The sequence below is a fragment of the Ictalurus furcatus genome, chromosome 2 (genome assembly GCF_023375685.1).
Source record: "Ictalurus furcatus strain D&B chromosome 2, Billie_1.0, whole genome shotgun sequence".
In the NCBI taxonomy this organism is placed as follows: Eukaryota; Metazoa; Chordata; class Actinopteri; order Siluriformes; family Ictaluridae; genus Ictalurus; species Ictalurus furcatus.
In genome coordinates, this window is record NC_071256.1 from 30528353 (window position 1) to 30555517 (window position 27165).

Below are 27165 nucleotides of genomic sequence, written 5' to 3' on the forward strand. Positions count from 1 at the left end.
TTAGTTTTCCAGACACGTATAGTTTTGCTTTGGGGCTTGATAACCACGCCCTTTTCATAATCCCAACCCTGCTATTCGCTAGAGTCAGCGCTACTTTGCCGTATTTGGACCAATCACAATCCTCCACATACAAAGACGTAAAAATTCCACGCGCGCTCCGGTCAGCAAGGACCCGCTTAATCTTCAAATAGTCGCCTTAATCAAATGCCTGATTAAAAATAATCGTAAAAAGATTTTTTTAAAGTGTTTTGCTCTGAAAAAAACAAAACAAAAAACAACAATAGTCGAGTAGTTTTGTGTAGCTTTATTCAAGAGGAACGACTAAAGAATGGATGAAGAGTTTACTGTGGTATTTTTTGGAGGCGTTAAATACTTCCTGAGTGACCCTTGTCGAGACTAGTAATTTAAACCAGAACCCATCATTTACGCCTGGAAATACAATAAGAGTTAAAATACTACCAGTGCTCCAGCATAATGATATGTTAAGAATAATTCTTTGGGTTTGAGAGTACACTGCTGTAGACTTGTAAACAGAGGATCAGGCGCATGCAGCAGGCTCCTGTCGGCGGCTTTGGTCCTTCAGGTGTGACGGGTTAAACATAAACACCAGAGCGTCAGAGTATCAATGAGACACTAGACATCAAAAGCAGGAGTGCGGAGGAATATTCCCAGCTTTCAGACATTTCTGGACAACTTTTCCTGGCTGATATTAAATCAGTTTAACGCACCGGGCTGCGTTTCCGAGATGTTTCGGGAAACATGACCGGAAATGTGTTCTAGGACCCAGCTGCGGTTATAGGACACATCCGCGGCTTTGTCAAAATAAATCCATTTCCTGACAGCCAGGTAGAAACAGAGTGAGGTTTATAAACCCCTTTAAAACACTCTCGAGCGGGGGTACTGTAGCGCGTCATCATTTCCGGGCTCGTGCCAGCCGGTAGAGTGGAGCGGGACGCGGGCTCGCGCGCTGCGGGAAGCGGAGCTGGCTCTGGGTCGATGTCGGTGTCCATACCCGGAATAACGCTACTCGACGACGACATGATTGCGGGAAAAGGCGGCGTGAAGGCGTCGCTGTGGCAGAACGAGAGAGTGCGCTTCTTCGTGTGCTTTCTCGGAGTGTTCGTGTGTTACTTTTACTACGGAATTCTCCAGGAGACCATGTGAGTACACCAATCGGTTCACGAGAGCTTTTAGACTTCTAACTAACCGCTTAGTCCTGCTGAAAACAAACAAACAAAACAATAGAAACGGTCACAGAAAGTTTAATGGTTTCCACTACAAATACCACTACAAACCAGCTGCTAACCATTAAAACCACTAGCATTACCGGTCTTTAATGGTGTCCACTAGACATAACATGCCATCAACAGAAGGCAACAAATTACAAGTAGACACCCACAGGACCATTACAGTTTCCATTAAAACCATTACAAATTCTGTGAGGGTTTCCACAGAAAGTTTAATGGTTTCCACCACAAAACACCATTACAAACCAGCTGTTAACCATTAAAACCACTAGCATTACTGGTCTTTAATGGTGTCCACTAGACATAACATGCTGCCTGTAGAGACCCACCGGGACCATTACAGTTTCCATTAAAACCATTACAAATTCTGTGAGGGTTTCCACAGAAAGTTTAATGGTTTCCAATACAAACACCATTACAAACCAGCTGTTAACCTTTAAAACCACCAGCATTACTGGTCTTTAATGGGGTCCACTAGACATAACATGGCACCAACAGAAGGCAACAAATTACCAGTAGAGACCCACAGGACCATTACAGTTTCCATAAGAATAATTACAAATTCTCTGAGGGTTTCTGTTTGTTTGTTTTTTTTCCAGCCAACAGTGAGGGAAGTGATTCTGAGGTAATGAGGGAAAAGCTTTTCCTACAAACAGCATGCAAAATAAAGAAAACGAGAACTTTGAGAAAATGAGGTGCTTACTTTGTGTTTGAGTTTTAGTAATATAGTAATCATTTAAAAAGGAATCCAAGAGAAAGTGTTTTGAGAACGCTCAGTACATATTCAGCAAGATTAACTGTAACATGAATATCATTCCTGCAGTGTTCTAGAAACATCTGCTGTAATAGTGGCTACAGTGTGAAATTTTCTATCCCCCAAAATGCCCTTGCACATCCTTGTGTATGTACACTGTATGGCCAAAAATGTGTGGACACCTTACAATCACACCATGCCTACCATCTCCAAGCTCTTCAACCAATCAACAACCAATCTACAGAGCGGTTTCAGCCCTTCACAGAGAAACAAACTCCTGGGCTTACAGGACATTTACCAGACACGCTGTTTGAGGAAGGCCTGCAGTATCATTAAGGACTGCACTCACTCTGCTCATTTCCTATTTGTGAAACTGGCATCTGGCAGATACTTCGGTTGCATCCAGTCTAGAGCTGCAAAAACGAATCGATAATAATCAATTATGAAAATCGTTGTCCATGAATCTCATTATCGATTAGCTGGTCTGAACGTGGTACGTTTACTCATTACGTTACTTCTGTTCCGAAAACATGCTTCGGAGAGTAAATACTAAAGTTGTGTCCCAAATGATGTACTATTCACTTACACTATGCACTGTGTACTCCACCGTCTAGTGCACTGTTTCCGCGGACCCCTAGTGGCCAGTGGTGTAATTGCAGGGGGTCCGTAGGAAAGTTTTTAAAATGTTGAAATATTATATATAATTTTTTTTAAATGTATCAAAATATATTCAAATGAGATGTTTTAAAATGAATCAATTTGGTTATTTGCGTGCATTCACAAATATCACGTTAGCTGAGCTGATGATCGTTCATTGATGGATTTATTTTAAATATATTTACAAATGAAATGATAATTTGCAAACACCTATCAGTGTTAGATAAGTTCAAGTGTCACAGTGATGGATAAAATAAACAACAGATAATTCAGAGAGTCAAATTAAATGTCACACCAACAATAAAATATAATTGAACCTGGTATTTGTACCAATGGTATTTGAACCAATCCCTGGGGAATGACAGGTTCTACCCATCAACCAGGGACTGTAGAACTCAGTGCTTTTTGTGCATCCATAAAAAGTAATACATAAATAATGTTTTATAAATACATTGTATCATATGTATCATAAATAAATGAATAATATATATTCTGGTGTGTGTCTGGGTTCTTTTCAGTCTTATATAATTGGACAAACAGTTGTGTAAAATTTTAGTCTTAAGTTTATATTTGTAACAATCAGTTTGTGGATTTTATTATAAATAAACGAAGAAAAAAAAAAGATACTGGAACCCCCGCATCTGATCAATGGAAAATGAATAATAATAAGCCAACTAATCGCTTATTAAAATAATCGTCAGCTGCAGCCCTAATCCAATCACAGACAACCGAAATGAAGAACAGTTTACACCGGTCAAAAGTTTGGAGACACTTGACTGAAATGTTTCTCATGATCTTAAAAACCTTTTGATCTGAAGGTGTATGATTAAATGTTTGAAATCGGTGTTGTAGACAAAAATACAATTGTGCCATATAACATATTCCTTCTTTCATTAGAAAACTAACATTTTATTTACACAAATATATTTTTTTTAAACAGACGACTCGGAGCGAAATATTCCGAAAAGCAGCCAGTAAGAGTCCAGTGTAGGTGTGAACTCCTTTAATCCTGTTTATAAAGCATCTTGGGGAAATTCCTCAAGAAATCAGTTGAGAAAATGCCAAGAATACATTTCTGGAAATTCTAGGTGAAAAGGGCGTCTACTTTGAAGATGCTAAAATATTAAATTATTTTGATTTCTTTTGGATTTTTTATCACAACATAATTCCCATAATTCCATTTGTGTTATTCCAGAGTTTTAATGACATTATTATTATTATTATTATTATTATTATTATTATTATTATTATTATTATAAAATGTGGGAGGGGGGAATAAAAATAAAGAATGAGTGTGTCTAAACTGGTAATGTATATCTCCAAGCCATCAGACTACTTAACTGCCAGTACTCATTCATTTAGCACTGCGACACTTTATTACTGCCACACCCGGTCCTTAGATATTGACTATTCATATTTACCATTTAATATTTATTGTACTTGTATTTCCTGTTCTGCCTTCTTTAATAGCACACGTCACTTTTACTCTGCTATTGTACGTCACTGTCTCATTTGCCGTCACATCACAGCATCGTCTCGGCCTTAATGTCCAAATATGTGTTTGTTCATGTCATTAAGTGTTTTTACTGTCAACGTTTAAATCTGGGCCTCGTCACAAGCATTTCAATGCCCAGTGTACCCAGTGTAACTTTTCAAATGACAAACAACCCACTCTTGACTCTACAGAAGTCCAGAAAATCCAACAACAGTTGTTTTCTCAAGATCAAATTCATAACTTGGAACTTCCCAGGAGGACATGATAGCACAATAACACCTCACAGACAGTAACCTGAGCTCAGGATCTCAGGTGATCCTGCGGCTGTGAAGTGGCAACACTACGTCACTGTGCCACCCAAAAGGAAACATAACTGTTGAATCCCTTAATGTTGCTCCTTCCTTAGAAAGATATTTTTTAGAACATCTCTCTTTAAAGTTTCTTATATTATCAGTACTTATCATGTAATAAGCTGAAAGCAAGAATTGCCGTGAGGAAACGTGGTGTACTGAGCCAAAATAAATCTTAACTAGCATGTTTGGGTGTAGCTCTGCTTAACCTAAAATAGATAGTGGTTTCACTTCGTTCTGGTCAGCAAGGCAACTTTTTGTGCGAGTTTGATAGGTTTGTGTGTGTGTGTAAGAAAGTTATAAAAATGCTAGGAAAGACAACAGAAATGGCAGTGTAATGTGTTTACGAGAGTTGCATATGACACAGCCAAAGCGTTTACACTGTAGTTCCCTATACAGAGAAATGGAGATGAATGTTCTATGATTTAGGGGCCGTCTAGAAATTATTTTGAGTTGCAGCTGGACACGAAAGGAGTGTTCAAAATCATGTCTTCAAGCAATGTCATACCTAAAACATGATCACCCAACGCTTGTAAAGATTCTTTGCAAATTGCTGGATCTGGAGGCCTAAAATTTTAATATCTATTTCTGCTCGGAACTGGGACACTGTGGAATCCTGGGAAATGAAGAAGCAGACACTGCTGCAAAAGAAGCATTATCAGCGGATTTCAAAAAGTGTCCAATATCTCCCGCTGACCTAAAACCCGTGATAAACTCCTACATTAACTATAAATGGCAAACTGAGTGGGACCAGTGCACCATGAAGAAACTCCATGAAATCAGCCCTATTGTTGGTAAAAGAAACCTTTCTCTGTTTTCAGATCGCCAGATGGTCTACACCTGCTGTCGAATAGGTCGCTCCAGGATGACACACAAGTTTTTAATATTTGGAGAAGACTCGCCGACTGTACCGTTTTCCAGAATGCATTATCGTTGAAACATGTTTTATTCGACTGTACTGGTCTTAACCCCGTGAGAAACCTTTTATATTCAGTCAACACGCTGGAAGAAATTTTTAACAAAGTCAAACCTAATGCGATTTTAGAGTTTTTAAGAAAAATAGTTTTTAAAAACCTTATATTGAGTCCCTTAGATATTTCTCGCCATGAACATAGCCATAGAAGCTGGCATGGCGTTAAAACACAAACAAACAAGCAAACAACACAAAATGAGTGAGAACCACCAGCCCTGCAGTAAGGAATGTAATCTTTTGTCTTTTTCTTTTTTTAAAAAAAAAAATAAACAGATGGAAATGCATTTTACTGCTCACACAATTCTTCGTTACACACCGACACACAAAAGAAGAAAGTAGTTATTGCACGATTGCATGATTCATAACTATAAATAGCACAGAAAAACAAGGTGATTCTAATAAGGCCAGCTTAAATAACTAGTGTAAGTTCAATACCACAGCCCATATTTATACATGAGTGCATCTATTTCCCTAAATTAGTTTGGTTTTCAGAAAACTCATGTAATGTAACCCCCCCCCCCCCCCACCAACCATCGCCCCGCAGCTGTTCCTCAGTGTCTAGAGTCAGAAAGCCTAATCCTCTGGAGGAAAAAAGCTGTTGTGCCAGCCTAGCTAATTATAACACATGCAAACAGTACTGGAACAGTAAGGCCAATTCTTTCGTTTTTTTTCTATACACTAAAGACATTTGGGGTTGAGATTAAAAGATGACTATGAGACGATGGATCAGAATTACATGGTGGGTTTTGTTTGAACCCACCCATATTTCAAGTGATTGGAAATATTGGAACACATGGCTTCTAGGTGTTTCTTGTTGCCCAGGTGTGCCCTGTTAGATTGATTAATTTACACGCTGAATGTCTGCTCTTGGTTTGAGCCCTAGGTTTCAACTGCGAAGACTGCATTTGTTGTTAAAAAAGGATAAGCCAACATGAAGATCAGAGAGCATGAAGATCTATGGGAGAAAAGCAAGCCATTCTGAAGCTGAAAAAAGAGTGGAAATTGACCACCTAATACAACAATGTAGCGTGTCCTGAAAAGAAAGAAAGAGAAAGAAACCATTGGTGTACTAGTTGCCAGACATGGAACAGTTCAGGTCAGCCAAGGACAACAACAGTTGATGACAGAAACGTTGTGAGAGCTGTGAAGAAAACCCCCAAAAACAACACTCAGTGACATCAGCAGCAACCTGCAGAGGGCAGGGGTGAAGGTAGCACAATCCACTGTTTGAAAAAGACTTTGAGAACAGAAATGTACCACACGGCCACGAAGTGTGGAGAAAGAAAGTATCTGCTCATGGTCCAAAACATACGAGCTCATCGGTCAAGCAAGGCTTGCATGGCTGCTTCCGGAATGGGCTCACTAATCTTTATTGATGATGTAAGTCATGATGGTCTGAACAGAATGAATTCAGAAGTTTACAGGAACATTTTATCTGCCAGTATACAGAGAAATGCATCCATTTGGGAGGAACTTCATCATGCAGCAAGACAATGACTCCAAACACACTGCCAACACAACAAAGGACATCAGGGGGAAAAAGTGGGAGCTTTTAGACTGGCCAAGTCAATCATCAGACCATAACCCAGCTGAACAGGATTTCACCTCCTGAAGAGGAGACTGAAGGAAGAACCCCCCCCAAAACAAACACCTGAAAGAAGCTGCAGTAGAAGCTTGCAAAAGCATCACAAAAGAAGAAACCAACAGTTTGGCGATGTCAGCGGGTCACCGGCTTGACACAGGGGACTTGTAACCAAATATTAAGTGTTTATTTACGTTAACATTATGTTCAAATACTTTTGCTCACCTATAAATTGGGTGCTCTGATACCCCAGGTGCAACGTTCAAAGTTGTTTAACAAATCTAGACGTAAATATGTGTAAATGAAGCTGCAATTCTAATCTGTTGTCTCAAATATATCTTTTAATCTCAAACTCAAATGTCTTATATAATAAATAAATAAATAAATAAATAAACCCCCAAAAGAATTGGTCTTGCTGTTCCAATACTTTTGGAGTGGCTTGTATAATAGAAGTAAAAGTATGCAATTTAATTTTTTTTTTTGTGGACGTGTTTTACAAAAAATTAAGTGCCGAACTAAAGGTGTGCCTCGGCTTTTCCTTTTCGTTCCTTGTTGTTTTTCCAAAACTTGGCCTAAGACCACTTATTTTTTTTCAGTTTAATTATTAACAATAGAATTATTGTCCATTCACGCGGATGTTTTTCCTCTGTGGCACCACACACACACACAGAGCATGAGTACAGGCGGTATGTCTGGAGATATTTCATTGAGTGTTGATCTTCAGGCAGTATTCAGTACTTTTATTTATTTATTTATTTATTTTTACATAATTTTTACATGACTACAAAAGTGTGATGGCTAATGGATTGGCTCCATTTGATGAGCCCAGCTTTAGCACTTATACTTTATACTTTATTGTCAATTTAACACCAACCAAGGATTTGCCTCTTTCTGATGCCTGCCATTGTAGGACTTGTGAGATCTTATTTCACGAGCTCTCTAATGATCGTTCCCTGTATTAGTGTGTTGAAGAGGTAGGAGTGCTCATTCTCTGGTTCTGTAACTGTAACTTCATCCCACAATCTCCCTTTTGTGTTTCAGCACACGAGGAGACTACGGCCAGGGGGAGAAAAAGGAGAAGTTTCGCTACGCCACTACACTTGTGTTCATCCAGTGTATCATCAATGCTCTTTTCGCCCGTCTCTGTAAGTCCGCCCCTCGTATCACTGTTCATTTCCCCATCTGTTTAACTTTTCTACTCACCCCCCCACCCCTTCTTTTATCTCATCTTCACACCAGTGATCCAGTTTTTCGAGGGCTCCAGGCCGGACCACACGCGGAGCTGGCTCTATGCAGTGTGTGCTCTGTCCTATCTGGGAGCCATGGTGTCCAGTAACTCTGCTCTGCAGTACGTCAACTACCCCACTCAGGTCAGTGCACACATTACATCCTCTCTTGTAGCAAGGAAGAAGAAAGCTAGTGGAAAGCCTTCCCAGAAGAGTGGAGCGTATTATAACAATAATGGGGAAATAAATCTGAAATGGGATGTTCAAAAAGCACACGCGAGTGTTATGGTCACGTGTCGCACAAACTTTTGGCCATATAGTGTAGCTCGCCCTATTGGTCCTCTTGAGAATATTCCCGTTGTAGCAGTTGATGGGAACACACAACGGTTCTGATTTTACGTTACTGGCTTTTAAAAAAACCTGCTTAAATATTTGCATGGAAATAAATTTTTTCTCTCTCTGTCTCCCCTCATCTATCGTGGTCTCTTGTAAACTCTTGAGTATCTTATGACCAGGGGTGGGTTATGAGACAAAAATATCATATCACAATTCTTAAAGGCATTTCAAGAAAACACAATATTAATCACGATATATATATATACACACACGAACCGCCAGCAACACAGTGGCGTGTTCATCCGTTTAATGATATATCGTGTATGTTGGAATCTTATTTATAAAGATTAAATAAATATTTAACACTGAAAAGGAGGAAGAATGTCAAAACCTGTACACATTTTTTTATTATTTTACAATATGTGCACAATTTAACATCAAATAAGCTGCTTCCACTTAGCTTGTAATCATATCATATCGGATCAGAGTTTCCGCTAAGAGATTTTGCCGCCGGCCAACATGTCCAGAAATGTTATCGGACAAACTGGAAAAAATCCGGTTATCTCATTTTGGTGTTTTAACGTTTTTTTTAACGTTTTGGACTATGCATAGTATATGCGATTGTGGCGACAGGGCCGTGGTCGGGCGTCAGCTGTGGACGGAGAGGAGGCGGGTTGAATCGGCAGGTAACGCGTGACTCTCACCTGTGTTGGATTAGCCCGTTTACTCGTGTGCGTCTGTCTGTGCTTTCAGTGTCTCCTGTAACGAGAGAGAGAGAGAGAGAGGACTGGAGTAAAGACTTGTGTGCGTGCGGGCGTGTGTGTGTGTGTGGTTGAATGAAAGGAGAGTGGGGCACAACCTAACACGGGCATGTTCTAACAGACTTTATTTAGTAGTTTCCATGTACACTTCCTGACTTTACTGGTTGCCATACCAACCATGTGTGTAAAAAAAAAAATAAATAATTCGCACCAAAATTCAAACGACTTTGGAAGATATGAAGGGAAGATCATTTTATCATAACGTAAGTAAAATTTCACACACGTGTTAATTGTCAGCTGTGTGTGTAGTGTTAATTTAAAACGAGGCAAATTTAACATCATTTTAATCGTTAATCTCTGTTATAATCCTGCGTCGTCCCTAAATGCTGGTATAGACTGCAGAATTGAATAGTCAGGTCCGAATCTCAGTTGTGCACAGGGGGAACGTTGTAACGCTGTAAAAACTTATCCCCCAACAAGAAACGATGCTACTCCATGCAGTCATCCATGTACATCAACACAATTCCCTTTAATGATTTTATTTACTGCAGCATGAGAAACAGGCCAAGGTGTACCTGTGTGTGTGTGTGTGTGTGTGTGTGTGTGTGTGTGTGTGTGTGTGTGTGTGTGTGTTCGTGTGTGTGTGTGTGTGTGTGTGTGTGTCTGCATTATGCTGGCTTTTCACTTTGGCTTTGTTCCATGTTCATTGTCGAGCATTAAAATTTGTTGTATGTAAATCTATATTATTTCATGACTTTATGATTTTATAAGTTAAGAAATGTTTTGACTGACATAATATCATAGTTTTATCTTCTATGTTTTTTTTTTTAATTAAATCAGATTTAATTCTAAGAGGAGGATTTTAAGCTGTCATATGGTCATGTTACAACGTACCCCTCACACCTATGGGACACGTTGTAACATTTCACATTTCCGGTTAAATAATGAAAAAAAGTGTATGTTTTATTTAAAAAAAAACAAGACTAAATATTTGTACCAGACATTTGTAAAATGAATGTGAAAAAAGAAGCATTCTTTGAACCCTAAGTACTTTACCACAAACTTGAGAAATTAGAAAGTGTTGGGTTGTGCCCCGCTCTCCCCTACACGTTACAGGAGAAGCATTTGAGGTAAAAAAAAATAAAATAAAATTTTTGCACAGACACACAGACCTTGTTTAGGTGTGCAATTTTAAATGTACTTGGTCTAACGTCTGCTTCGTGTTAATGGTTTTTAAAAAAATTTTTTTTACCGGACATCGTGTCTGAAAGTTTTTGATTTTATCTGACATTTTGAATTTTTAACGGTCGAAAACCAGTATTTACCGGCTAACGGAAACTCTGATACATACATACATACATATATACATACACACACACACACACGTACATTATTTATATATATGTGTATATATATAATATAAATACAGCGCCCTCCACTAATATTGGCACCCTTGGGAAATATGAGCAAAGAAGGCTGTGCAAAATTGTCTTTATTGTTTAACCTTTTGATCTTTTGTTAAAAACATTCTCAAAAATACTCTGCTCTTATGGATATCAAACAATTGCAAACATAAAACAGGTTTATAAAAAAATATCTTTGTTAAATATAGGTGTGCAACAATTATTGGCACCCTTTTTTTCAATACTTTGTGCTACCTCCCTTTGCCATGATAACAGCTCTGAGTCTTCTCCTATAATGCCTGATGAGGTTGGAGAATACATGGCAAGGGATCTGAGACCATTCCGCCATACAGAATCTCTCCAGATCCTTCAGATTTCCAGGTCCATGCTGGTGGACTCTCCTCTGCAGTTCACCTCACAGGTTTTCTATGGGTTTGAAATCAGGGGACTGGGATGGCCGTGGCAATCCCTTGATTGTGTGATCAGTAAACCATTATTGTGTTGATTTTGATGTTTTGGCTTTGGGTCATTGTCCTGCTGGGAGAGCCAGTCATGGCCAATTTGAAGCTTTCTGGCAGAGGCAGTCAGGTTTTCATTTAATATCTGTTGATATTTGATAGAGTCCATAATGCCATGTATCCTAACAAAATGTCCAGGTCCTCTGGCAGAATAACAGCCCCAAATCATTAAAGATCCACCACCATATTTAACCGTGGGCATGAGGTACTTTTCCATATGGCTACCTCTCTGTGTGCACCAAAACCACCTCTGGTGTTTATTCCCAAAAAGCTCTATTTTGGTTTCATCTGACCATAGAACCCGATCCCATTTGAAGTTCCAGTAGTGTCTGGCAACCTGAATATGCTTGAGTTTTAGAAGCTTTTTTTCTTGAAACCCTTCCGAACAACTTGTGGTGATGGAGGTGACTTCGGATTGTAGTTTTGGAGACTTTCTGACCGCAACACCCAAATAACTTCTGCAATTTTCTAGCTGTGGTCCTTTGAGATTTTTTGGGCACTCGAACCGTCCTCTTCACAGTGCGTTGAGACAATATAGACACACGTCCAATTCTGTTATTTTTGTTATTGTTTTTGTTATTATTCTGAATTTTGTTAACAAAAGATCAAAAGGTTAAACAATAAGGAAATTTTTTCATAGCCGCCTTTGCTCCTATTTACCAAGGATGCCAATATTAGTGAAGGGCACTGTATATGTACATGTATACAATATTTCTTTTTTTTTTTTTTTTTTTTTTTTTTTTTTTTTAGGTTTTGGGGAAATCATGTAAACCTATCCCAGGTAAGGAATTATTATTATTATTATTATTATTATTATTATTATTGATTTAGTATTTTTGAGCAGATGGCTGAAAAATTCCAACCTGCTTCTTTAACTAGCTAAGACTTTTTTAGACGTATTGAACCATGTTCTTTTGATTTCGCTGAATAAGTCCACTTCTGTACTATAGAAAGCAGTGTTTGTATCATATCATCTTATTTTCTGCTCCCTTCAAAATGTTCATGTTTCTACGGCTTTGGTTTCACAGTCATGATCCTTGGCGTGACCATTCTGAGGAAGAAGTATCCTATGGCCAAGTATCTGTGTGTGCTTCTGATCGTCACTGGTGTGGCGCTTTTCCTCTACAAACCCAACAAAGGCTCCACGTCCGCAGATGAACATCTGTTTGGCTTTGGAGAGATGCTGCTGGTTAGTAACACTTTTTTTTTCCATCTCGTATCGTCCCGCTAGGCATATTTACATGCTAATGTTTGCATAATAAAAGTCTAATAATCCATGAAATATCTGACCTGATATCTTCATTTAAATACCTAAATAAGAATAGAGTAAACCGAGCGAGGCAAATGAAATTTCTGTCTGATTGAAAGAGGTGGTGTGACAATAGCAGCAGAATGAGCTTACGAACTCGGCAGACTCGGGGTGAGATTGCACGTGAGCGTTAACGGGAGGTCGTGTCGCAACACATTAATTAAATGGAAATGAAATTAGCTTTCTGCTTCATAAACCTGGGCTGCTTTCTATCTTCTTTGATCTGTATATCAACAGGCCCACGTTCACACACAAACTCAGCTCACTGTTAGAAAGAGAAAACAACTTGTTAATATACCCAGCACAGATATCTCTCGGGTTTGCCATGTTAATTTGCTCATTCCCCAACCCTTCCTACACACACACACACACACACACACACACCTGCCACAGGTGTATAATCTGTTTTATACCACAGTGCTGTTGAAATCAGAAGGTGTTGATGAATTTTCTGTAACAGCTCAGCTCTAATAATAGTTCTGACTGGAACCTAAACGATAGGTTTATATTAATGCACTCTTCTAACACGATTATTGTTTCTATAGTAACAGCTCATTCACAGGGATTTGTATAACGGACAATCTACCTAGTCTGATAACTAATAATGAATCGATATTTAAGAAGTGTTTTTTTTAATACGGAAAACCACGTTTGTTGACGTGGTGAAGCTTTCTGTCAGGAGATGTTTATGTAACATTTATGGAAGGAGTCTCCAGTGTCGGTGGTTTGAGAGGAGGAGTTGTTTGAGCTTTCCGGCTATTGAGTAAAATGAGTGATAAGTGATAATGGGGATAAATTCATACGATTTAAAATCTATATCCTGAATGTATACATTTCTGTAAAGCTGCAGTGTCCGTTGTTAAAAGTGCCATACAAATAAAACTGAATTGAATTGAATTGAATAATGGGAACTAACTTGTTTCGCAGACGTTTAAATGTAACAACATTAATTATAAACGGTTAAAGAGTGTGACTTGTCGTTCAATAATCAATAAAAAATTGTAAACATTTAAAACTGTTAGAATAGAACAATAATGGCCACGTCAGTGTATTAATTTGTGTGTGTTGACAGTGGAGCTCTTCTGTGAATGTACGTTTGTGTGACAACTTGGGATGTGTGAAATCATTATTCACGTATTCATCATGTCCTATAGCCACATGAAGAAAAGCCATGTCTGAAAGTATTTTACCCTGAACGTGAAACTTCGGACAGACAGTCAGTCAGTACGTTTACACGGACAACAATAATCCGACATTTACCCGATTAAGAAACTAGCATGTAAACAGCGATTATTGATGAGCTTAATCTGATTAAGGTCATACTCGAAGTAAACACAAATGGAATTAAGACATATGGAGTATTCCTGTTTTAGTCGCATTATCGACGTGCGTTACAGACATGTACACACCTTAATCACTCTATTAACGTCGTGTGGGAGTTTTCACCGCATTTTGCGACAAGACACGTACACACATGGCAGTGCTCAACCGTTTTACGGCAAACAAGAGCACGGCTGCGTCCCAAACCGTGTACTTGCCTACTATATAGTAGGTGAAATACATGTATCTCAGCTACTATATTGTCGGTAAGTACGCGGTTTGGGATGCGGCCCACGGCTTCAAGCAGTCATCTATTTGCACGTACAGCATGACAAATAATTAACCGCACTTGAAGCTTTCGTGAAATTAAAAGTGAAACACCCAAAACTGTATACGGTACCATAACGAAGACCAACTGTATATCGATATGTGAAATTCTGAAGGGGACGTAATGACGTGTGTTGTTAATCGATCTATGTTCTATAACATGTAAAACCTGAACATGAAAGGAATATTCTAAAAACGACTCATGTAAATACCTTAATCACAATATTGTCTTATTCAGAATCAGGTTAGTAATTGGATTGTTGCTGTCCATGTAACGTAGTCAGTGTGAGCTGTGGAGCAGGTGTGTGACTCATTTTGGGTTCTCTTTTGGATGCAGCTCCTCTCTCTGACTCTGGACGGCCTGACTGGTGTAGCTCAGGATCACATGAGGGGGCGGTACCAGACAGGAGCCAATCACATGATGCTGAACGTGAATCTGTGGTCAATACTCATGTTGGGTTTGGGTATGTCCCGTTCATGTCCTTTTCAAACATTTGCATCATGGCTTAGGTGTCAGTAAGCAGTGTAGTCTTCTAGTTTAATCTTTATGACGTCGGGCTCTGTTTTAATTATAATTCCTGCTTAAACGTGGCAGTAAAAAGTAATATTCAAATCATCTTGCAATACTCTATTTCTACTCGTCCTTCGCTCTTTACTGCTATGAATTTCTTTAAACGAGGGCAACAGCTTCAGCAGGTGAAGTTTACAAGCAGACGGCTACTTCCATGATTACTATAAGGTAGGATGAATGTCTTGGACCATGTAGCTGAGCAAAATGTGTCTCAGACCATCTACTTTGGCTGAGCAGATTCAAATCAGTATTGAATGGGTGGGAGAGAATTTACACCTGAGGGTTTCACTGCATATTCGATATCCAGATATAATCCTGACACATAAAACAACCAGGTGTACATGGTGTCATTTATACACATGTACAGTACTGAACAAACACGAGACAAAATCTGATAAAAAACCATTTCAGTTCAGGTATTATGTTACGAATAAATTTGTTTCCTCATCATAAATACGCTCGCTCAAATCAACCCTGAACAGAGATTAGTCCTCCATCATGCATCAGTTTTTAAACACGAGATCCCGAAACATATCTGTAACACATGACCAGAAGCAGAAACAGTTGTTTTTCTTGTTTTTTTTTTTCTTCCCCCGGTCATTTTCAGCGGTGCTCAGCAGGGGGAGCTGGAGCTCCAGTGTAGTTTAGTAGTGGTGTGTTTTTTTTTTTTTTTTCAGAAGTGCTAAAGGCAGCTGGTCAGACTCGGCTGAGTCCAGGCAGCATCTGTTCAACTGAGTTCTCGCTTTTAATCATTTCACTGCAGCACACTGTGTGCATAATCTCATGACTCAGTCTTGGTGGAACCATGAGACTGAAATGTATTATCAGCTTAAGGTTTAAATAACAATGTATTAAAATAAATATGCCTTAGTTGAAAAGAATGTTGCGTTTAATAGTCCAAGAAAGACACCTTTCAAATTTTTGGAACGCTTAAAGAGTTTCTTGTTCTGTTTCCTAGCCGTGTTGTGGACAGGTGAGGTGTGGGAGTTTATGAGCTTTGCTGATCGTTACCCCAGTATCATCTACAATATTTTACTCTTTGGTTTCACCAGCGCTCTGGGACAGGTAAGGCACAAGATTGCACACACACACTCACACGCACACACACCTGCTCCACGTGTGTATCTCTCATATTACTTTGTATATTGTTTCAGTAACAGTACCCTCCTCTCATTCCTCTTGCAGACCTTCATCTTTATGACAGTTGTGTACTTCGGACCCCTCACCTGCTCCATCGTCACGACAACAAGGAAGTTCTTCACCATCCTGGGCTCTGTGCTGTTGTTTGGGAACATCATCACACCCTTGCAGTGGCTTGGGACCATCCTTGTTTTCCTGGGTGAGTGTGCTAACATGGCCTTTCACACTTTCTTACTGTCCCTCTCCTCTCATTCACACCTCTCCTTCATACTATTTCATGAATTTTTGAGATTAGTCCTTATTATTGAGCTTCATTTGCACCACACCTCATAGGCCTGTCTTATTATTCATGTGCTTTAGTGGAGGTAGTTTGTCTAGTAGACCCAAAACTAGAGGCACCTAGTACAACCCTTTAATAAAAGCTTGGTTTAGGAAAAAAAACAAACGCTGTTAGGACATTACAGTAACCTCAAACATATTTTGTAAAAACTAAAAATGGTCAATGTTGAATAATATATTCTTTTATATCCCCAAGAAAATACTAAAATGGCTGAGAAACATCTCTCATTTAAAAAAAAAAAAAAAAAAAAAAAAAAGGCAGGAATCTATGAATATACATGAAAATGCTAATTGGAAACATCCCCGTGTTCTCCTAATACCACTAAAAACAGCCATGTTACCTAGCTAACTACAGACAAGGGGAAAAGCCAGTGTCCCTGTTATGCTTTTGGGGAACATGGAATGGTTTGTGTTCACTTATCCTCTTAGAGGGATGAGTCACTGAAGTCAAATCAAATCAAAGTTATTCAGACTGATCACCTTTATCCTGGGATGAAACGTTTCTATCCCGTAGAGAGTGGTGTGTTTTAGAATGACCCCGTCCCCATCCACAAGACACGAGGAGTCACTGAACATTGTCATCACCACGATCACAACACTAATTGAGGGAATATATTTTGAAAGAATGGAGTTCATCTGTCCAATGCAGTTCTTGATTAAAGTTATTGCTATTATTTTTGCTATTTTTCTTTCTTTCTTTCCTTTTTTTTTTAACATCAGTAGCCAGTGGGGCACAGTGGCTTGGGACAACCTTTGGGGTTGGGGGTTCAATTCCTGCCTCCGCCCTGTGTGCGTGGAGTTTGCATGTTCTCACCGTGCCTCGGGCGTTTCCTCTGGGTGCTCCGGTTTCCTCTCTCAGTCCAAAGACATGCATCGTAGCCTGATTGGCATTTCCAATCTGTCCCGTGTGTGTGCGCCCTGTGATGGATTGAGAACCCCCGTCCAGGGTGTCCCCTGCCTTGTGCCCCTAGTCCCCTGGGATAGGCTCGCGGACAACCCGCTCTACCACCTGACCTGAGCCACAGCCGCCCACATTAGTAACCAAAATACATCATTTTGTTTATTACTAAAATCATCCTCTAATGGCAAACATGATGAGTTCATGCAGTGGAGTTATTTTGTGAGATCTCGAACCTATGTAACACTCACTGAAACGTTTTTTAAAATTAACGTACGTACAGAGAAAGTCCATTTTAAATGAAATTTTGCATCGTGTTAACGAGTTTGACCAATATTTGCTGTTTCCAAAACAATTGGTAGGAGTTAAGCATATAAATATCTTGTTCAGTTCAAATATCCCAAAAAAACCCAGTTAGTACCCAAATCTTGTTCTAAACACTGTTGATTTATTTATTTTTTTATATGCAGTAACAAATTGCTTGATGAAAGATTAAATTAAAATGTATATTTGGAAATATTCTCCAACCCTCTGCAAACCAATCCTCTTTCCCTGGCGAAATGAGCTTTCGTGTCCTGTATTTGCATATTGTGATGTGATTGGCTCTTATATTTTATGACATAGTAACACCTGCCTGTTTTGTGTTTAAAATTCAGTTCCCTCTGTTTCTTAAAGGAATGCAATGCTGTAATTCCAGCGTCACTTTTTTTTATTTACTAACTTGAAAATCTTTACTACTAAGAGAATTGGCTAAATAGTTCCTTTAGGCACCCTTTCCACTTTTGCCTATTAGACTCTATTAATGTTAATTTTTAATGCTGCATTTGTGCATCTTTTGATCAACTGAGATAGCACAGACCCATGACCGAACGTCTCTGTCTCTCTGTCTCACAGGTCTCGGCTTGGACGCCAAGTATGGAAAGACGCCCAAGAAGACAACACACTAAAGCACAAAGAGAATGCGTGTGTAAGCATGTGCTGTACTCACGGACCGGAAACTTGAAGAAAAACCCGTTTCTGTTGGTGCAATACTCTATCAGTAGCTCTAAATGTGCTTATTTTTATGCTTTCCCACCCATGTATCACTGAAACAGTGGTCATACTTTAACTTGACAAGCAAAGACTGGATAGAAATTTTTAGGTTTTTTTTTTTTTTTTTTTTTTTTTTTTTTAGTCAAACTATCTCACACTTCTACTTTGAACTATACTTCCCAGGGGGTTTAGAGCCAGAGGACAGTGAGCATGATTAGCACAGTCGTGGTATGCAAGTGCACCAGCTCAGATTATACACAGACAAGTCCATGTGTTCGTGTCGGTTTTACTTTGAACCCTGCCAGATGTCTCTTTTGTGGTTCCTTTGTTTTTAAATGTATAATGCACATTCATGAGTGTGTGTATCATTATACGTGTGTTCTGTCACTCCATCTGAGACTTGCATCTTTAATGCTCACCGTGTCCACTGCATCTAAGCCACATCAGATTGAATCTGATGGACAACGTCAATTCTTTCGTGTAAAACATGACATGTTTTTCTTATATTTGTGTTCCTGTCGTGTCTTGTTTACTGTATGAGTGCAATGATCATTGTCTCTTCTGTACATTTCAAAGAGATAATGGAATAATTAGAATTTGAAAAATAATTAGTTTTGGTATCTTTTTTTGACCAGTTGGAACTGTATTGGATATTAAACTAAAAGAGAAACCGAGCCAGACTATCGGGGGTGTGTGATGACCAGCTGTTGTATGTGAACATTGTGTTCGAGGCTGCCAACGAAGCCGTGTTGTCCGTCTGTCCATCGAGGGGGAAAAATCCAACCAGATGGCATTAAACTTGATTTGGATATGAATAAATCCACCATCTCTGTCTTTACTCCACGTCCAGGTTTCACCGCACGATGCTTAGAGGACTTATTTGACGATTGATTTATTTTTCGTAGACATGTCGGTGTGATCGCAGATGAGTATCGTTTTAAACCAGGTCAAACAGCCCTTGTGGAAGAAAACCTTTCTACCCACCTCTCCTATTTCTGACATTGCTGTTTGCCTCCTGCTTGCTTAACCAGGACTCGCTGCAACGAAAGGTTAATGCTCAGTTCAGAGCAGAAAATGAAATTGCAGGGAAACAAACATGAGTGGGTGTCGGGGAAAGCAATCTGATTAAAAGAGTCAGTGGAGGAGAACAGGCAGAGCAACAAAACCCCTGCTCTGCTCTTTTCTCCTCACTCCAGTATAAAAGGTACAACCTCAGGTCATGAACAGAATTTTCAGAGTTGTTTTTAATGTCTTCAAAAGTGAGTGAATCTTTCCACCGTGCTGTTTAGTAGTATTTTTACCTCAATCAACTCCACTGGAATTACTGGCACAATTAATAAAGGTTATGAATATGTTATTAATATTTATCTCACTGCAAATCTAATCTTTCATTGAACTAAATCTATTCTGAGAATGAACACATTATTAATTATTTCCACCCACGCGTTTACCACTTTGTGCAACATTCCATTGGCAACTAAATGCATAACAGAGTTTCCTCATAATACGTAACGAGATTAGGGAATTCAGACCAAGGAATCTGGCAAATTCTGCTAGGTTGTCATTTAAAATCTGGTACTTAATGATACCATATTTTCCTAACAAGGTTTTGAGGGCCTTTGGAGGAAAAACATAACAGACTTAACCACCCTAACACCATACAGTGGGGTATTTGGTTCTTTTCTGTATAACCATGCGTTATTTTATGACAAAGAGACTTCTAAACCCAGAACCTGATTCCAGTCAGGTAAGCTCTAACAATCTTTAGGTGTTTTATGGTTATGATTAGATAAAATGAAAAGGTTTTCCTTTGAATTGGTTTGTTGGCGTGGATTTAGAGACTTGGTCACCCAAAAATCTACAATTTGCAATCTTCTACACTCTTCTGCAGATATCTAATCCTTGGTGAAAATATCCTGCTAACAGTTTACAGTTAACAGTATCCTGCTAGGCAGATTCATTACAGCTCCAGGGGATTTAATCTGTTTACTTTGTGCCCTGACAGTGGATGTGGACTTATTTAAGAAGGTCAGTATACCTTTGTCACATTTGATTTGTGTATTCTCTAATCTTTCTCATGTTGATGTATGCCTAAAGGAATATGCCCTCTGTGTCACCTCGTATTTATACCCAGTGACACAGGAAGTCAAAACACTCATTCATAAGACTTTTTGAATCATTGTGACAAGGTTTGTTTAAAAATATATTTGATTTTTCTTAGAATAGATTACTTCAATTAGAGGTTAGGCTTCTCTCATACTTTCAGGGTGAGGTTGCAGACAGTTGTCATCGACCAGTACTTAAGAGCCCTGGTATCAATATAGAATGAAAATGAGAGCTCTGTGCACTCAGTACCGGAAAATGAGACACATGTGGTAGATCAGGCTTGGGTTGAAAAACAACAGAGTATTCGTTTAATACTAAACCAATGTTTGTAACAAGCAAGAACTGAAAACATTACAGTTTCAGATCAGATTGAAGCAAAGACTACACCCAAAACTACATGGAACAACCACCTCTGGGTTACGCTAGTCTTACATACACTATATGTCCAAAAGTTTGTGGACACCTGATCATCACACACATATGCAGTTCTTCCCGAAACTGTTGCCACAAAGTTGGAAGCACACAAATGTCTAGAATCTCTTTGTATGCTGTAGCATTACAATTTCTCTTCACTGGAAATAAGAGGGGACGCACGGTGGCTTAGTGGTTAGTATGTTCACATCACTCTTCCAGGGTTGGGGGTTCGATTCCCGCCGCTGCCCTGTGTGTGTGGAGTTTGCATGTTCTCCCTGTGCTGCGGGGTTTTCCTGATTGGCATGTCCAAAGTGTCTGTAGTGTTTGAATGGGTGTGTGTGATTGTGCCCTGCAATGGATGGGGTGCACCTCGTCCAGGGTCTACCCCGCCTTGTGCCTGATGCTCCCTGGGATAGGCTCCAGGTTCCCCGTGACCCAGCAGGATAAGCGGTATAGAACAAGGATGGATGGATGGAACTAAGAGGCCCAAACATCGTTTGCCAAGGTTGGAGTGGAAGAACTCAAGTGTCCTGCACAGAACCCTGATCTCAACACCACTGAACACCTTTGGGATGAACTGGACCTCCAACTGCACACTAGGCCTCCTCGCCCAACATCAGTACCTGATCTCACCAATGCTCTTGTTTTATGCTGAATGAGCAGAAATTCCCAGCTACGCTCCAAAACCTAATGGAAAGCCTTCCCAGAAGAGTGGAGGTTATTGGAACAGTAATGTGGCCATAAATCTAAAAATGTTCGAACAGCACATATGGCTACGATTGATCAGGTGTCCACAAACTTTTGGCAAATTTACTACAGCAGCATGCGGTTTGGACATATCCAGAATGGATGTGGTTTCTGACATATGACGTTCAGTTATGTGGACAGCAGTCGTGTAATGTTTTATGTACCATTTCACTATTTCCGTCCTTGTACGGGTATTTGAGCGCGAGGTTATTTACCGTTTACACTGACAGGATTGGGTGTCCAAGATATTGCCTGTCGTAAACAACTATAACAACTACGAGATTCCGCGATTAACATCTGAATATATATAGATATATATTTTTTAAACTTAAACAATGAATTAAAAACAGGCTGATGATTTATTAATCGTTAAAAAATACGGTTGTTAGTGACTAGAGAAAGAAAAAATGGCTAAAATAGAATTTAAGACAGGCACATTTTAAAGTACCTCTGTCTGTACTTGAAGTGACGTCATCGTGTCGCTACTAGCGTTAGCTTTCTCGCTCAGTGTGACTCTCTTCAAGGCCGCAGTTAAACCCGTTGTCGCTCTGTGAATTTATTTATTTTTTTACCAGAACCAGAATGTTGAGCACAGTTGGCCGACAGCTGAAGAGCCACCCGGCTGTAAGTAAAGCTAAACACGGTACATTCACAATATGGACCGTTGGTAAGCAGTTTAAAGAGTTTTACTAGCTAGGTCAGTCATGCTAATACACGGATTAAGTCGAAGGACGAGGACGCTAGCAAGGTGGCTAACTCGCGATATTAGCTACTTTAAAATTAGTCCAGTTTGAGTGACAACATTTAGTGCTTTTAATATGGTGTTTAAAGAGTGTGTACGAAGCAACATTGTTTTAACAATAAGTAAAATAAAAGTTAGAAAACTTTCGACGTAAACTAACGTGTGAAGAGATGTCAAAGTGACGCGTCGCTGGTAGACACCGAGGACGCGCTGAGAAAGTTCTTTGAGGAAAGAAAATAAATACTACAGTTGTTTTTGGTTCATTCGAGTTATACAGTTTTGCAAGGGTTATACAGGGTTTAAAAATGAAGAATAATTAATTATGTTGGAGTATTTAATTAAATTAGTGTGAATCTGTGTTCGTGACGAAGCTGAAAGCTAACTGTGAGGGCATGAAGGACGTAGTGTGTGTGAGGTTGAGGTCAAAAAGCGACGCGTGCTGCTGTTTTAATCACGTGTGTGTGTGTGTGTGTGTGTTTTCCACGGTCCGCTCCACACACTGCTGGGGGAGTACATCAGTCGCACTAGTTTGTCCAGTAACGTCTAACATCGCACCAGGATCAGTGTTACCAGCTGTTTTCAGGAGAAAGCTGATGCTCATAAGCGCTAGAAGTCACCAGATGACGTCACAGACTAAATGCCATATTAATGGGGACCTATTATGAACCTTTTTACAAGATGTAATATAAGTCTTGGGTGTACCCAGAATGTGTGTGACGTTTCAGCCCAAAATACCACAGATCATTTATTATACCGTGCTGTAAATGCTCCTTTTTGGGTGGAAGCTAAGACGCGTTGTTTTAGTGTGTGTCTCTTTACATGCAAATGAGCTGCTGTGCCCCGCTCCCTTTCCTGAAGAGGGCTATGCCTTTACAGCTCGTGCTTCTGATACTACAGCAACAACAAATCAGGAGAATTATACAGAAAGTAAGCGTTTTCGGGTTAAAAATTTAAATAATGACATGTCTCTGTGAATACAGTCGGAGACAATGGTGACTTTAGCTGCATTAGCTGTGGAATTTGCTAAGAAGCACATTTGGGAAAGCGATTTGCAGTCATTCACAAAATATAAAGTGAGATACTTGGGTCTTCTGGATATGAAGCTGGATCATGAACAGTTGGTACTGATCCATGTTTGAGAATCAACTTTTCGGGCTTAGTGGTTAGCACGTTCGCCTCACACTTCCAGGGTCGGGGGTTCGATTCCCACCGTGGCCCTGTGTTTGTGGAGTTTGCATGTTCTCCCTGTTCTCCCTGTGCTGCGGGGGTTTCCTCCGGGTACTCCGGTTTCCTTCCCCAGTCCTTCCTCCGGTTTCCTTCCCCGTGGTAGGCGGATTGGCGAGTCCAAAGTGTCCGTTGTGTATGAATGGGTGTGTGAGTGTGTGTGTGCACGGAAGGAGCCTCCCCTGGCGCACCCTGGGCAACTTTCAGTATCATACTGCTGAGCAGTTTGACTGGACAGACAGTGGTGATTAGTGACTGGGAACAGTGGTGACCGGGAGCAGTGGGGATCAGGGGTTGTTAGCAGTGGGGATCGGTGACCGGGAGCAGTGGTAAACAGTGACCAGTGTGTGATGTGAACTAGAGAGCTGTGACGAGTGCAGGACAGTTGCTAATGTTTGCTCAAAAAGTTGCTAAAGTTGTTAGGCTGTTTGTTTTTTTTTTTTTTTAATAAAATAATGTTACTGAAGGGCTATAAAAACAGTAAAATCTAGAAAGAAAGTCATTAATTTGGCAATTATCTGAGAACAGAAGTTTTGAAACTTATGTTGTCTTGTTGGATTCAGGTTTTTTTTTTCTTTCTTTCTTTTTCTTTTTTAAAAGAAGAATGAACCTGTCATTAATAGGGAGGGGGGAGGTAAGAACTCCTTCAGATCACATTAAAATGTTTCCACCAGATAATGTGATCACATCATGATGTACCCTGGGGAGTATGTGGTCTGAGTTTGGAATTTAAACGCACTTTAATTCCTCAGACCTCAGCAATCAGACATCGAAAAGGCCCCCCCCCCCCCCCCCCCCCGGGAAACGTTTCGGGAAAAATTAAGCTAATATAGACTCCTTTGCCTTTATATGTTCACTTATTCTGCACACAGCCTCCCTAATGATGATTACGGTTCATGTTTTCCCTTTTCTTAGTTCACTTAATGAGCTTAAAAAACGAGCAAGTTTGGTGTAAACTGTTAAAGCTTCTACAGCCGTGTCATGTTTTTAAAACAGTACCTAAATGGTTTGGTTTATGTACTGGTGTGGAGGCCTGGGAAAAAAAAACTTCCCGTAGTGAAAATTGGACATTTTCTACTGTAAATAATTCTGAAACGACTTGCTCTCCTGAACTGCAGTGTGTTTCTCTTTGGCATTTATCAGAAGTTAAGATTGCAGTTATAAGCTGGTTACTTCCAAAAGTGGAGAAGGAGAAAATTGCACATTAAGACTAAGGTCTGACATGGATGTCACAGCCCTTTTAACAAGCTGTATATGATTACAAACCGAAATATTTGGTTATAATTATATTATAATACCTAGATGAGATTATATTTTGATTTTAAATTCTATTTAGTTATTATAATATTTGTTTGTCTGTGATGATATGGCATGTAGCTAGCTAACAGCTTGATTAAAGCCTCTTTACCCAGCATGATCTTGGCAGGAAGATCACCTAGGCAGGAGTAAAAAGTAAATAAAAACATTTCCATGTCATTTTTGTGATATATATAAAATATAATGATTTCTTAAAGCTGGGCTGTAGTATTAATGTGGGCGTGTCTGTTTTTTTGGTTCATCACAGTACCTGCAATGCTCAAATCTAGATCCTTTAAATCCTAGATCCTTTATGAAGGTGTATGAGCAGTGAATTGCACAGTAAAGTTACTTCCTGCCTTCCTCCTTGTAGCTGATCCCCCTCTTTGTGTTCATCGGAGGCGGCTGTGTGATGTCTATGTCTTACCTGGCTAGACTGGCTCTCCGTAACCCAGACGTCTGGTAAGATCAACAGCACCGCCGGCACAGCTCCACACTTCATCAGCAGTTTATTTGTGGATGTGGATTATTTAAATGACTACATTAAATAATAATAATAAAAAAACCTTTTCACTAAAGGAATTAAAGTTAGCACTGTAAATCTACTCCTTGATTTTCTATCCACAATTTTCTTTTAAGGAGACTGTCATTAAGTGGATGATTTAGGAGTTACAGTAAAACGTTCATCAGTCGCTGTCTGTAATGTTAATGAGCAATTTTACATGCTTCCGTTACTCTAATGAGTTTGGATGGTTGTTGGATTGTGTCGTTTTTTTCCTTGTGGTTAAAGGCATTAACGCTCCATTGAGCCTGTTTTTTCAAGCATGTCCTCATTATTCATTCACACATTCATTCGTCCACTCATCCACAGCTGGGACAAATCGAACAACCCTGAACCCTGGAACAAACTGGGGCCCAATGATCAGTACAAGGTAGGAAGATGGAGACTTTCAATAATTCACACATTACATCAGAATTAAAAGCAGCACACAGGGTTATTTATTTATTTATTTATTTATTTATTTATTTATTTATTTATTTAAAATTAGATATGGGATTAATGAGATCAAGTTCTTAATACCTCCAAATATTTTGTTTCAAAATCCAAATGTTTTAAAAAAAAAAAAAAAGTAGGTGTAGTATGAGAGATCTGTGTGAAATGAAATGTGCATGCCATTACATTAAAGATCTGCTCACATCTCAATGTTTTGCCGCCGAGCTAAGATCATTACGTGTATGTAAACTGAAAGCAAAGATTAGAGGTTTGCGAACGCGTGTAAGCCTTGCACTGTTGCCATGTTGCCTAAGGGGATCAAATTAAGAGTTCTGGCAGGAGCGAATGACCGAATCAGAACCCAATCTAAAGCCTTAATGAGTTTAATTCATTAAACCTTGCATTAGCTCATTTTATGCAAGCTCCGTTAGTAGTCACAAATCTAATCAAGCACTCGCCTTAATGTGAATTTGATACAGAGTCGAGTTAGACACTTAAACAGCGTTAGAAGTTATTGAATTTTCCAAAGATCTCGTTAAGGAGGCCGCTTGTTTCTAAATTGGGAATTTGGAAATTCTTTTTATTTATTTATTTTTTGCTTGTTTTTGTTGCCCAGTTTTTCTCCGTGAACATGGACTATAGCAAACTGAAGAAGGATCGGCCAGACTTCTAAATCCACAGAATCTGGAGAAGCCTCCTCCCCTGCGAACTGCTGGACCAAAGGCTTGAGAAAAATGGAAAATTAAAGAAGTGATCTGTGTGTTTTTTTTCTTCCCCCTCCAGCATCCTCTAACCCAATTTGAGGAAACAGGCTAAACCGCACAATTTTGAGACTAATCATCTTAAGACCTTTTTATAAATTGTTTGGTCTAAATTTTGCTTGTTTTTATTCTCTCATTCTTTGAGGATGTCTACAGCAACACAATAAAGGAGGCTTATCTCCCTTGTACAGAGAACATCATGGCTATGGGTCGTGCTTATGTTTGTGTGAGTTTGTTGGTCTCGCGTCTTTAAAAGCGCCCTTAGTTCCTGAAAGCAGAAGTCAGAAAAGTCATCCTTCTTAACTAATTAGCTCCAGTGTTGTCATCCTGAATAGCTCCTACCAGCATAACCTTTCAAAGAGAGCCAAATAATGGCTGTCTTCCAGGAGACAGAATTGTACAGACAGACAATCCTGGAGTCCCTGCTGAAAGTCTGTAATATTCTTAGCTCACGGAGAAGAATTGGAGATAAACCACCTCCTCCTCTCTGTCCCTTCCTGCTGTGGGCTTGCACATTGGCATGTCCTGACTGCTGGCCACTTCTATAATTAAACTCTTGAACCCTGTGCTTTGGATGGTTCTTTCTGGTCTGATATAATTTTTTTTTTAATAAGGCCAGTCTTGACTAAGGGAAGTGCTTGAC

General features: G+C 39.5%; 2 protein-coding genes across 2 annotated transcripts; both read left to right on the top strand.

The window, feature by feature from the left end:
- The first annotated feature begins 550 nt into the window (after positions 1-550).
- slc35b1 (solute carrier family 35 member B1) lies at positions 551-18385 on the top strand. The gene is made up of 9 exons (XM_053614166.1): positions 551-1160; positions 8100-8203; positions 8298-8428; positions 12053-12083; positions 12331-12491; positions 14596-14722; positions 15788-15894; positions 16015-16168; positions 18101-18385. Exons 1-9 carry the CDS (start codon positions 997-999, stop codon positions 18151-18153), a joined length of 1032 nt encoding a protein of 343 aa, XP_053470141.1. The 5' UTR covers positions 551-996; the 3' UTR covers positions 18154-18385.
- A 3585-nt stretch (positions 18386-21970) lies between these two features.
- Positions 21971-26717, top strand: ndufa4a (NDUFA4 mitochondrial complex associated a). Its single transcript, XM_053614179.1, has 4 exons — positions 21971-22129; positions 25141-25229; positions 25639-25699; positions 26378-26717. Exons 1-4 carry the CDS (start codon positions 22088-22090, stop codon positions 26432-26434), a joined length of 249 nt encoding a protein of 82 aa, XP_053470154.1. The 5' UTR covers positions 21971-22087; the 3' UTR covers positions 26435-26717.
- Positions 26718-27165: the final 448 nt, after the last annotated feature.